Source organism: Coregonus lavaretus, assembly GCF_964263955.1.
Source record: "Coregonus lavaretus genome assembly, chromosome: 31".
NCBI lineage: Eukaryota > Metazoa > Chordata > Actinopteri > Salmoniformes > Salmonidae > Coregonus > Coregonus lavaretus.
This window is the reverse complement of record NC_140018.1, coordinates 2,208,835-2,222,536: the sequence shown is the minus strand read 5'-3', so window position 1 is coordinate 2,222,536 and position 13,702 is coordinate 2,208,835. Positions and strand designations below refer to the sequence as shown.

Genomic DNA, 13,702 nt, shown 5'->3' with positions numbered 1-13,702 from the left:
CCCTCATGCCTCCACCAATACAAAGCTTTTAGATTTGTGGGAAGTAGTGAACGACTGTACACTTCAGGAGAAAGGAGATGTTATTGGGACGCACCAACGTAACTCTCCCCTAGTGATCATAAAGGGGAGGAGACTAGGAAGGGACTGGGAAGGAAAATATTTAAGAGGAAGGAGTCCAGTATTCTAATATATTTTGCCATGCAGTGCTACCCAAGCAACTAGAGAAAATGAGACTAGGAAGGGAAGGAGGGAAGGAGACTAGAAAGATAAGCCAGAAGAGCCAGAGGAATATTGTGAATAAATCAATGCTGCTGGAATCAGTGGTAGGCCTATATGTATAGTACAATACATATGTCTCTTTTAATTGATTTCTCTTTTAAAATATTATTAAAGTTGTCTTTAAAAAAAGAAAGAGAAAAAAAGAAGATTAATCTCTTCAAATATATGATCATAATATACAGTATAATATGCATTACCACAGTCACAAAAGCACACATTGTGTTGATTCAAGTTGTCCACTAGATGGCAGCGTGCATTTTAGAACAGTTGAACGTCATGCATTCTTTTTCTACTGTTTTAATAATAATATGCCATTTAGCAGACGCTTTTATCCAAAGCGACTTACAGTCATGCGTGCATACATTTTTGTGTATGGGTGGTCGCGGAGATCGAACCCACTACCTTGGCGTTACAAGCGCCGTGCTCTACCAGCTGAGCTACAGTTTTCCCCAAAATGTAAACAAAGCAAAACTTCCACACTCCGAAGATCTTTTCCCACAAGTCTAGTTACTGTAGCTAGTGATATAACACATCGGGTGACGACGGAGGCAAAGAAGAATGGTTAATTTGTTTTTGACGACCGCAAAGTAAAGGCACAGATAGAACAATGAGCCAGATGTTTCACCGGATGTATAAATCTGAAGCATCCGGTTGGCATTTCCACCCGTCACCAAATTTGGTAATGTGAGGAAGCCCAGTGGCGGGCAGTGGGAGAGGATGGCGCGAGATGGATTTTGTCCGACATTCTGCACATTGTCTCATCAATGAAACATTTATCTCAATACAGTTTTCTGTTCCGAAAATTAGAATATTTTACGAACAGAGTGGACTAAGTTTTGTAGACATTACCCTTTGCCAAAGTTTTTAAAAAATGCCGTTGTTTAGAAGGTGTGCAAGGGCGAATCGCGTTATTGCACACAGATTAGGCGTTCCCTAACGGAAATATGCTAATAAATGCTAGAACGCACCAATAGCATCTCGCTAGCTCCTGCTTGGCTCTGCCCACCTCCTCGTTGTTCTGCCCACTATGATTAATTTGCTACCATTTGAAACGACAGGCTGTTGTTTATCTTGGGTTAGTAATAAACCAACCGTACATTGAAATTGTTGCAGCTTGCTTCCTGGTTCGTTTCTACTTCTGCGGTGGTCTTGCTGGGACTGTCACATGCCAGGTAGTAGTTGTGAAATCACTGCACTGATATCGCCAGTGAGCTTGTACTAGTCACAAAATAACCTACTGTGACTTTCTTTGGCTACTACTGTGCAGATGCCACCACTGGCAAGGGCGAGTGGCAAAGGGACAAAAAGGTAAGTGCATTTAATCATTGGCACAGCGTCATGAAAGGTGATACATTGGTCCAAATGCATCCGCTGGCTGCTGGTGTGTGTGTGTGTGTGTGTGTGTATTGGCTTGATGTTTTATAGTGATTATATGGACTATTTCAGTTCGTCGACATTGACAATAGAATATTGATATATTTACATAGCAGGCTCCATAATGTACATAGCTAATCTATTACGGCTGGACCTGTTGCGATGCCTTGTCATGAGCAGAAATGTTCATGTTCAGTTCAGCTAGCCAAAACAATAGTCTACTATTAGCTGCTGGGAACTCCTGTTTGACCAGCTCACGGTGTTTTGAGATGGGTAGCTGGTATGGTGCTAGTAGCTGGTTGGATCAGCTAAAACCAGCTCTGACCACCTCCCAGCTGGTTTGACCATCTACTATGACAGGACCCACAAAACATGTAGCTTATGATTTGAACTCTGGTTCCTAATACATGTGTATAACATTTCTCTCTCTCTCTGTCTGTCTGTGTGTGTGTGTGTGTGTGTGTGTGTGTGTGTGTGACCGAGAAGGCCCAAACTAGACTGGAGGTTTGTCCAGAGGTTCTGCAGCATCCAGAGGGTTCTCTTCCCATCATGGTCCAGTCAGAACGTACTGATGTTGGGGACGTTGGTGGGAGTCACACTCACAGGTGTGGTCAGCTTTAAGTGATGGGTCACGTTATGTTCACAAGTGAATGGGAAAGATAGGCACCATCTTAACTAATGAAATGAGACTGTGCCTATTCATATGGGGTTGAGGTAAACAGTATACTCCAATAAAGTGATTAGTGATCAAACGAGTGTGGGAGAGATCAGTAAATGGTGTGGTTGGCAAGAGAAGTGGGCGGCAGGTAGCTTAGTGGGTAAGAGCGTTGTGCCAGTAACCGAAAGGTCGCTGGTTCTAATCCCCGAACCGACTAGGTGAAAAATCTGTCGATGTGCCCCTTGAGCAAGGCACTTAACCCTAATTGCTCCTGTAAGTCGCTCTGGATAAGAGCGTCTGCTAAATGACTAAAATAAAATAAATAAGTAATGATGACCACAAGAATGTGCCCTATCTGCCCCCTAGATAAATGAAGACGTATTGGGTGAACTGAAGACAACACCAGTCCGGTTATTAGGTTAACCTCTCTATATTGACTGATGGCTGTCAAACCCTCAGGAGCTTAGTGCTCTTGATATCAGATAGAGGAAGGGGGTTACGTTTGCAAGACTATTGATGACTATTCTATTGTTCACTACGTGACTGTTATCTATGAATCAATCACACAGGCACAATGCAAGGCTGCAGCTAGGGTTGCAAAATCTTTATCACTTTAAAATAAAGTTCCCCTGTTTTTTTTCAAAAATCCTAGCTGGAATATTCCTGGAATCTGAAGGGGAATAAGCATAAGCTTTCTAAGATATCTGGAAAACCTGGGTATTTTTGTGAAGTTACGGGCCTTTTTGCAAGCCTAACTAAAGCCTTATCTCTTCAAGAGATGAGCTGCACTTGTTTCTTTTGTTTTACAAGCCACGTCTAAGTGTGCGTCCCAAATGGCAGTAAATTCCCTTTTGTAGTGCACTACTTTTGACCAGAACCCCTTGGGCCCTTGTCAAAAGTAGTGCACTATAAAGGGAATAAGGTGCCATTTGAGACGCAGCCTCACAGTTTGCCGACTCATCTTCTCTCTCCTCAGAACAGCTGATCATTTACCAAGTGGGAGTCATTCCCAGTCAGTTCTATGAGGTCCTATCTGACAAGGACTATGGAGCGTTCAAGAACCTCGCAGGGTTGGCCTTCCTGCTTATACTGCTCAACTCCACGGTGAGTAGTTCACTAGTTCTCAAGAGCGTCGACCAGTTCACTAGTTCTCAAGAACGTCGACCAGTTGCCACCTTCACCAGTGCAATCAACCTGAAGCCATTTTTATTTGATAACTTTTTATACTCACACCAACCCATTCACGTTTTACCCCAGCTGACAACAAACGATCCCACAACTTTAGAGAACGTTGCCTAACGTTTTCATAGGAATGTCCCAGTGATGTGCAAGGACTGTTTCCACGAGGCCATTCCCTTAATGTCAAACAGAACAGACAAAGAGCTGTGAATGGATCAGTGGTTCACCAGTCAGGGCCTAGATGGGCTTGGCAACAGTAACAAGGGGTGATGTGTAATGAAGAAAAAACAAATCTGGGGGAAAATGTCTCTTGGGGACCATCAGCGACGTCCTAAAAATGTCTTTAGGGACGTCACCGGAACATGTCGGGAACTAGACGAAAACCTCCAAGTGACCTTGACAGAATGTCCTATGTTTTAAACGTCCTTGGACACAGGAACGTTCTTCCAATGTTCCAATGAAACGTGTCTAGAACATTAATATATGATATTCTGAGAACATGGCAACTATTGTCTGTGTATGGTTTGGTGTGACGGATGGACAATTCGCCTAACCCTCCGAAAACTGGACACATGAATGTTCTCTGTAGCTCAGCTGGTAGAGCACGGCGCTTGTAACGCCAGGGTAGTGGGGTCGATCCCCGAAACCACCCATACGTAAAAATGTATGCGCACATGACTGTAAGTCGCTTTGGATAAAAGCGTCTGCTAAATGGCATATTATTATATATTATTATTCTCGTAACATCCCATGAAATTAATTAATATTAATATTTTATATATTAATGTTAATAATGTCTAGAACATTAACATAGAATATTATGAGAACATGGTAACCACGTTCTGGGTATGTTTTGTTTGACATTGAGGGAATGTTCTCCTAACTCTTAACGCCAAAACATGCTCAATAGGTTCTCTGGTGGTTTTTGCTAACATACATAGAATGTTCCCCTAACTAACGGAAAACTGGACACTCACACATCAAAAAATGTTCTATCCACCTAGAATTGTTAGCTGGGAGTCTGGGACCATGCTGAAAGGGACTGACTACAATGTCAGCAAATACACTTCATTGACTGCTGTGTGACTGTTTTATGAGGTCAGGTCATTCCAATCTCACTGTGTGTCATAGGACCTGCCCTGAAAGTGCACTCGTCATTGAGTAATCTAGGTGAAGTTGTCATTCAGGAATTGGGAATCAAGGGAGAAATTGTGTTAACTCAGCTGGACTGAACTTCATAAGTTACAAAATCAGCTATTTTCTGAATGTGAAGATTCGACTTATTGTCTTGAAATTCACCCAACCAATTTGAATACAGGCTAAATACATGTTTCTCTCTCTCTCTCTCTCTCTCTCTCCTAGTTGAAGAGTGTGGACCAGTATATCTGCAGTGTGATGTCTGTGAGTTGGAGGAAGTCTTTAACAGAGAGTCTCCACAGAGCTTACTTCCAGGGCAGGGTCTACTACTCACTCAACGTGCTCAGAGAGGACATCGATAACCCGTACGCACACACACGCACGCACGCACGCACGCACACACACACACACACACACACACACACACACACACACACACACACACACACACACACACACACACACACACACACACACACACACACACACTGACATAGTCTCAACCTCTCCTCTCTCAATCATTAGACAATTTACAGATTTGAAGTGCGTGTGTGTTTTTGCGTCCGTCTGATTTAAATATGTGTGTGTTTCCAGAGACCAGCGGATCAGTCAGGACACAGAGAGGTTATGTAAACAGATGAGTACCATGGCCAGCAGACTGATCATCTCTCCATTCACCCTGATATACTACACCTACCAATGTTACTACAGGTTAGTACCCTGATCTACTACACCTACCAATGTTACTACAGGTTAGTACCCTGATCTACTACACCTACCAATGTTACTACAGGTTAGTACCCTGATCTACTACACCTACCAATGTTACTACAGGTTAGTACCCTGATCTACTACACCTACCAATGTTACTACAGGTTAGTACCCTGATCTACTACACCTACCAATGTTACTACAGGTTAGTACCCTGATCTACTACACCTACCAATGTTACTACAGGTTAGTACCCTGATCTACTACACCTACCAATGTTACTACAGGTTAGTACCCTGATCTACCTATGAGGTACTAAGCTCCTCAGTCTGATTTGAATTGGGAAATTGTCATTGAATAAATTTGCATAGACATGACATGGATTAGTACTAATGTTGATATGTTAATTGGTAAGGTTTGGTATGTGGTTAGCATGGAAAGCAACAGCTGACAAAAAAAGAGATGTATGAATTTTCTATCCATCATTCATGTCCCATCTCCCCCTAATCCCCCATCCATCTCCCCCTAATCCCCCCCCCCATCTCCCCCTAATCCCCCCCATCTCCCCCTAATCCCCCCTCCATCTCCCCCTAATCCCCCCTCCATCTCCCCCTAATCCCCCCTCCATCTCCCCCTAATCCCCCCTCCATCTCCCCCTTATCCCCCCTCCTTATTCCCCCCCCATCTCCCCCTAATCCCCCCTCCATCTCCCCCTAATCCCCCCTCCATCTCCCCCTTGCCCCCCTCCATCTCCCCCTAATCCCCCCTCCATCTCCCCCTTATCCCCCCCATCTCCCCCTAATCCCCCCTCCATCTCCCCTTGTCCCCCCTCCATCTCCCCCTTGTCCCCCCTCCATCTCCCCCTTGTCCCCCCTCCATCTCCCCCTAATCCCCCCTCCATCTCCCCCTAATCCCCCCTCCATCTCCCCCTAATCCCCCCTCCATCTCCCCCTTGTCCCCCCTCCATCTCCCCCTTGTCCCCCCTCCATCTCCCCCTTGTCCCCCCTCCATCTCCCCCTAATCCCCCCTCCATCTCCCCCTTGTCCCCCCTCCATCTCCCCCTTGTCCCCCCTCCATCTCCCCCTTGTCCCCCCTCCATCTCCCCCTAATCCCCCCTCCATCTCCCCCTAATCCCCCCTCCATCTCCCCCTAATCCCCCCTCCATCTCCCCCTAAACCCCCCCCCATCTCCCCCTAATCCCCCCTCCTTATTCCCCCCCATCTCCCCCTAATCCCCCCTCCATCTCCCCCTTATCTCCCCTCCATCTCCCCCTTATCTCCCCTCCATCTCCCCCTAATCCCCCCTCCATCTCCCCCTTATCTCCCCCTAATCCCCCCTCCATCTCCCCCTAATCCCCCCTCCATCTCCCCCTTATCCCCCCTCCATCTCCCCCTTATCCCCCCATCTCCCCCTAATCCCCCCTCCATCTCCCCCTAATCCCCCCTCCATCTCCCCCTTATCTCCCCCTAATCCCCCCTCCATCTCCCCCTAATCCCCCCTCCATCTCCCCCTTATCCCCCCTCCATCTCCCCCTTATCCCCCCCATCTCCCCCTAATCCCCCCTCCATCTCCCCCTAATCCCCCCTCCATCTCCCCCTTGTCCCCCTCCATCTCCCCCTAATCCCCCCTCCATCTCCCCCTTATCCCCCCCATCTCCCCCTAATCCCCCCTCCATCTCCCCCTAATCCCCCCTCCATCTCCCCCTAATCCCCCCTCCATCTCCCCCTTGTCCCCCCTCCATCTCCCCCTAATCCCCCCTCCATCTCCCCCTCCATCCCCCCTCATCCCCCATCCATCTCCCTCTCATCCCCCCTCCATCTCCATCTCCCCCTCCATCTCCCCCTCCATCCCCCCTCATCCCCCTCTCCTGCTCTTACCCCTCTCCCCTGTAGCACTGGCTGGATCGGTCCTGTTAGTATCTTTGGCTACTTCATAGTCGGGACTATCACCAATAAAATCCTCATGGGGCCAATTGTGTCAACTCTGTTTGAACAGGAGAAACTGGAGGGAGACTTCAGGTACAGGAACGATATATACACCCTCTCTGTTTGTATGTAATTGGCAAACATACTGCCAAATGTGTTATCTTGTAATATTATAGATAAATAGGATATGGGACATGATGTGCTGTCATTTCACGTGACATTTTTAAGTGAAGTGACCTCTGACGTGACTTTGGGTTTTTACTTCCAGGTTCAAGCACATGCAAATCCGGTCCAACGCAGAGTCTGCTGCCTTCTACAGGTCAGTGAAACACAAGTGAGCCACATGGGTTGGACTGTGATATGATCTGTCCGTCTTGTGTCTATGCATTAAAGACTTAGTGGTCTGTGCTGTTGGAGCTGAATACGGAGCTGGTAAGACTTAGAAAGGTAAATCAAATCAAATTTTATTGGCCACATGCGCCGAATACAACAGGTGTAGACATTACAGTGAAACGCTTACTTACAGCCCTTAACCAACAGTGTATTTATTTTTAATAAAAAAAAGTAGAATAAAACAACAAAAAAGTGTTGAGAAAAAAAGAGCAGAAGTAAAATAAAATAACAGTAGGGAGGCTATATATACAGGGGGGTACCGGTGCAGAGTCAATGTGCGGGGGCACCGGCTAGTTGAGGTAGTTGAAGTAATATGTACATGTGGGTAGAGTTAAAGTGACTATGCATAAATAATTAACAGAGTAGCAGCAGCGTAAAAAGATGGGGTGGGGGGGCAGTGCAAATAGTCCGGGTAGCAATGATTAGCTGTTCAGGAGTCTAATGGCTTGGGGGTAGAAGCTGTTGAGAAGTCTTTTGGAATACCTGTCAATTTGTGGAAAAATCACCCTGATTAACTCTTTAGTATTATCCCAGTTTACCTATTTGCTTATGGTCTTGCCTACGCCTAGCGAACTGTTTTTTAAATGATATGAGAAAAAAATATTCCATTTTATTTGGAACGGCAAGCCAGACAAAATTAAACGGGCCTATTTATATAATGAATATGAATTCGGAGGACAGAAATGATTAAATATTAAAGCATTAGACCTATCACTAAAAGCTTCAGTCATACAAAAGTTATACTTAAATCCGAACTGGTTCTCTAGCAAATTAGTAAGATTGTCTCACCCAATGTTCAAGAATGGCCTTTTTACCTTTATTCAGATTACAACCACTCACTTTCAGTTATTTGAAAAGGAGATCATCTCCCAAATATCACTATTTCTAAAACAAGCCATAGAAAGTTGGTTGCAATTTCAATTTAATCCTCCAGAAACGACAGAACAAATAATGCAACAAATATTGTGGTTAAACTCAAATATACTAATTGACAAAAACCCTTCTTTTTTTTGACAACATAAAAAAAAAGGTATAATCTTTGTAAATTATATCATCGGTAGGACTGGTGGAGTTATGTCGCACATGCAGCTAACAAAAACATATGGAAATGTCTGCTCTACCCAAAATTACAACCAAATAATTGCAGCATTACCGCAAAAATGGAAGAGGAAAGTGGAAGGGGGAGAAAGTAAGGAACTTGTCTGTCGGCCTTGCATTAAAGAACATAATTGGTTAAAGAAAACTGTGATAAATAAAAAAGTATATCAGTGTCATTTAAGGACCAAAGGATTGACAGCCGTCCCATATAGATTGCAAAATAGTTGGGAAGAGATTTTTGACGTACCGATCCCATGGCATAGTGTTTATGAATTGATACGCAAAACGACACCGGATTCAAAACTTAGAATCTTTCAATTTAAATTATTATATAAAATTCTTGCTACCAACATAATGTTATTTATATGGGGGATACAATCTTCCCAGCTCTGCAGATTTTGCTGCGAAGAGACAGAATCATTAGATCATTTGTTTTGGTACTGTCCATTTGTAGCTTGTTTTTGGACACAGGTCCAGGAATGGCCAAAGGATTGCAATATTTACCTGGAGCTAACCCTGCAGATAGCACTACTGGGTGATCTGAAAAGTCATAGTCAATCAATCAATAACATAATAATACTTTTAGCAAAAATGTTTATTTTCGGTTCGCAATCTGTAGAAACAATGAGAATAGAAAGGTTCAGAACTTTTGTAAGACATCACAGTACAGTTGAAATATATATGGCAAATAGAAATCCAATATGGATGGTGTTCAGAAATAGATGGGAGGTGTTGAATAGAGTTGAAGGATGGGACTAATAACAACTAACAACAAATAATAACAAGATAACTAATGTAAAGCATACTGTGTCCATAATAAGTATATAGGTTATAGGTTGAGAGCTTTTGTGAAAGAGCACAGTTAGAAAGATATGGCATATAGAAGCAAACCAGATGGACATCATGAAAATGATCGGAGAGGTTGAGAGTAGAGGAAGTTCAGGAGAAAAAAACTAACAAAATATAATTATTGTAAAATTGACTGTGTCCATAAAATGTAGATAGTAGGTATAAGCTGGAAGTAGAGGACTAAGCATTGTTGTTCACTAGTTTACTCCAAGTAGGGAAGGGGTGGTGGGGTTGGAAAGTAATAAAGGGGAATATATATATATTTTTAAAGGATATGTATGTGTATGTATGTATGTATGTATGTATGTATGTATGTATGTGTGTGTATATGTATGTATATATATATATATATATATATACAGTGGGGAGAACAAGTATTTGATACACTGCCGATTTTGCAGGTTTTCCTACTTACAAAGCATGTAGAGGTCTGTAATTTTTATCATAGGTACACTTCAACTGTGAGAGACGGAATCTAAAACAAAAATCCAGAAAATCACATTGTATGATTTTTAAGTAATTAATTTGCATTTTATTGCATGACATAAGTATTTGATCACCTACCAACCAGTAAGAATTCCGGCTCTCACAGACCTGTTAGTTTTTCTTTAAGAAGCCCTCCTGTTCTCCACTCATTACCTGTATTAACTGCACCTGTTTGAACTCGTTACCTATATAAAAGACACCTGTCCACACACTCAATCAAACAGACTTCAACCTCACCTCAATGGCCAAGACCAGAGAGCTGTGTAAGGACATCAGGGATAAAATTGTAGACCTGTACAAGGCTGGGATGGACTACAGGACAATAGGCAAGCAGCTTGGTGAGAAGGCAACAACTGTTGGCGCAATTATTAGAAAATTGAAGAAGTTCAAGATGACGGTCAATCACCCTCGGTCTGGGGCTCCATGCAAGATCTCACCTCGTGGGGCATCAATGATCATGAGGAAGGTGAGGGATCAGCCCAGAACTACACGGCAGGACCTGATCAATGACCTGAAGAAAGCTGGGACCACAGTCTCAAAGAAAACCATTAGTAACACACTAAGCCGTCATGGATTAAAATCCTGCAGCGCACGCAAGGTCCCCCTGCTCAAGCCAGCGCATGTCCAGGCCCATCTGAAGTTTGCCAATGACCATCTGGATGATCCAGAGGAGGAATGGGAGAAGGTCATGTGGTCTGATGAGACAAAAATAGAGCTTTTTGGTCTAAACTCCACTCGCCGTGTTTGGAGGAAGAAGAAGGATGAGTACAACCCCAAGAACACCATCCCAACCGTGAAGCATGGAGGTGGAAACATCATTCTTTGGGGATGCTTTTCTGCAAAGGGGACAGGACGACTGCACCGTATTGAGGGGAGGATGGATGGGGCCATGTATCGCGAGATCTTGGCCAACAACCTCCTTCCCTCAGTAAGAGCATTGAAGATGGGTCATGGCTGGGTCTTCCAGCATGACAACGACCCGAAACACACAGCCAGGGCAACTAAGGAGTGGCTCCGTAAGAAGCATCTCAAGGTCCTGGAGTGGCCTAGCCAGTCTCCAGAACTGAACCCAATAGAAAATCTTTGGAGGGAGCTGAAAGTCTGTATTGCCCAGCGACAGCCCCGAAACCTGAAGGATCTGGAGAAGGTCTGTATGGAGGAGTGGGCCAAAATCCCTGCTGCAGTGTGTGCAAACCTGGTCAAGACCTACAGGAAACGTATGATCTCTGTAATTGCAAACAAAGGTTTCTGTACCAAATATTAAGTTCCGCTTTTCTGATGTATCAAATAATTATGTCATGCAATAAAATGCAAATTAATTACTTAAAAATCATACAATGTGATTTTCTGGATTTGTGAAAACCTGCAAAATCAGCAGTGTATCAAATACTTGTTCTCCCCACTATATATATATATATATATATATATATATATATATATATATATATATATATATATATATATATATATATATATATATATATATATATATATATATATATATATATATCATGGGGGATTGGAAGTGATGCAGACAATTTCATTGATGGAAGTTACAATCTATCTGCAATATTAAGCTGATCTACCCCCCCCCCCCCCAAATAAAAAATAAAATACTTAGTGGTCTGTGCTGTTGAACCTGAATACAGAGCTGGTAAGGTGGAACACATGAGGACAGACAGGAGACTGCAGACCCTGCTGCGCTGCCAGAAGAGTCTGATGAACAAAGAACTCTGGCTGTACAGTAAGGACACACACCTGCATGTACACACACACACACACACACACACCTGCATGTACACACACACACACACACGTACGTCTGATTGTGTTTAAAAGGATATTTGAGTTCTCTAGAATTCTCCAAATGCAAATGGTGGGATCTAAACAACTCTTTTCTCCCCTCTCCTCCTCTCCTCTGTTCTGCTGTCCTCTCCTCTCCTCTCTCAGTTGGAGTGAACACCTTTGACTACCTGGGTGGTATCCTCAGCTACATTGTTATCTCCATCCCCATCTTCACTGGTGTTTATGACAACCTCAGTCCAGGGGAGCTCAGTGCTCTCATCAGTAAGGTACAGTAGTCCAGGGGACAGTGTCCTCATCAGTAAGTTACAGTAGTCCAGGGGACAGTGTCCTCATCAGTAAGGTACAGTAGTCCAGGGGAGCTCAGTGTCCTCATCAGTAAGGTACAGTAGTCATGGGGAGCTCAGTGCTCTCATCAGTAAGGTACAGTAGTCCAGGGGACAGTGTCCTCATCAGTAAGGTACAGTAGTCCAGGGGAGCTCAGTGTCCTCATCAGTAAGGTACAGTAGTCCAGGGGAGCTTAGTGCTCTCATCAGTAAGGTACAGTAGTCCAGGGGAGCTTAGTGCTCTCATCAGTAAGGTACAGTAGTCCAGGGGACAGTGTCCTCATCAGTAAGGTACAGTAGTCCAGGGGAGCTCAGTGTCCTCATCAGTAAGGTACAGTAGTCCAGGGGAGCTCAGTGTCCTCATCAATAAAGGTACAGTAGTCCAGGGGACAGTGTCCTCATCAGTAAGGTACAGTAGTCCAGGGGAGCTCAGTGTCCTCATCAGTAAGGTACAGTAGTCCAGGGGAGCTCAGTGTCCTCATCAGTAAGGTACAGTAGTCCAGGGGAGCTCAGTGCTCTCATCAGTAAGGTACAGTAGTCCAGGGGACAGTGTCCTCATCAGTAAGGTACAGTAGTCCAGGGGAGCTCAGTGTCCTCATCAGTAAGGTACAGTAGTCCAGGGGAGCTCAGTGTCATCATCAGTAAAGTACAGTAGTCCAGGGGACAGTGTCCTCATCAGTAAGGTACAGTAGTCCAGGGGACAGTGTCCTCATCAGTAAGGTACAGTAGTCCAGGGGAGCTCAGTGTCCTCATCAGTAAGGTACAGTAGTCCAGGGGAGCTCAGTGTCCTCATCAGTAAGGTACAGTAGTCCAGGGGAGCTCAGTGCTCTCATCAGTAAGGTACAGTAGTCCAGGTGACAGTGTCCTCATCAGTAAGGTACAGTAGTCCAGGGGACAGTGTCCTCATCAGTAAGTTACAGTAGTCCAGGGGAGCTCAGTGTCCTCATCAGTAAGGTACAGTAGTCCAGGGGACAGTGTCCTCATCAGTAAGGTACAGTAGTCCAGGGGAGCTCAGTGCTCTCATTAGTAAGGTACAGTTGTCCTGGGGAGCTCAGTGCTCTCATCAGTAATGTACAGTAGTCCAGGGGAGCTCAGTGTCATCATCAGTAAGGTACAGTAGGCCGGGGGTCTGTGTCCTCATCAGTAAGGTACAGTAGTCCTGGGGAGCTCAGTGCTCTCATCAGTAATGTACAGTAGTCCAGGGGAGCTCAGTGTCCTCATCAGTAAGTTACAGTAGTCCAGGGGTCTGTGTCCTCATCAGTAAGGTACAGTAGTCCAGGGGAGCTCAGTGTCCTCATCAGTAAGGTACAGTAGTCCAGGGGACACCTCATCAGTAAGTTACAGTAGTCCAGGGGACAGTGTCCTCATCAGTAAGGTACAGTAGTCGAGGGGAGCTCAATGTCCTCATCAGTAAGTTACAGTAGTCCAGGGGACAGTGTCCTCATCAGTAAGGTACAGTAGTCCAGGGGAGCTCAGTGTCCTCA

General features: G+C 44.6%; 1 protein-coding gene across 2 annotated transcripts in view; it reads left to right on the top strand.

Annotated features, from left to right (window-relative positions):
- The first annotated feature begins 1,380 nt into the window (after window positions 1–1,380).
- abcd4 (ATP-binding cassette, sub-family D (ALD), member 4) overlaps window positions 1,381–13,702 on the top strand; it is a 21,107-nt gene continuing 8,785 nt past the window's right edge. Inside the window, exons 1-10 of one of the 2 annotated variants that reach the window (XM_084149358.1) lie at window positions 1,381–1,451; window positions 1,547–1,587; window positions 2,140–2,258; window positions 3,288–3,415; window positions 4,853–4,992; window positions 5,222–5,338; window positions 7,231–7,356; window positions 7,532–7,582; window positions 11,739–11,833; window positions 12,040–12,161. In XM_084149358.1, coding sequence (XP_084005484.1) covers window positions 1,547–1,587; window positions 2,140–2,258; window positions 3,288–3,415; window positions 4,853–4,992; window positions 5,222–5,338; window positions 7,231–7,356; window positions 7,532–7,582; window positions 11,739–11,833; window positions 12,040–12,161 — 939 coding nt within the window. In that variant the 5' untranslated portion in view covers window positions 1,381–1,451. Of the gene's footprint in view, window positions 1,452–1,546; window positions 1,588–2,139; window positions 2,259–3,287; window positions 3,416–4,852; window positions 4,993–5,221; window positions 5,339–5,596; window positions 5,626–7,230; window positions 7,357–7,531; window positions 7,583–11,738; window positions 11,834–12,039; window positions 12,162–13,702 lie in introns of those variants that run through there. The other variant, XM_084149359.1, reaches the window with a different exon arrangement.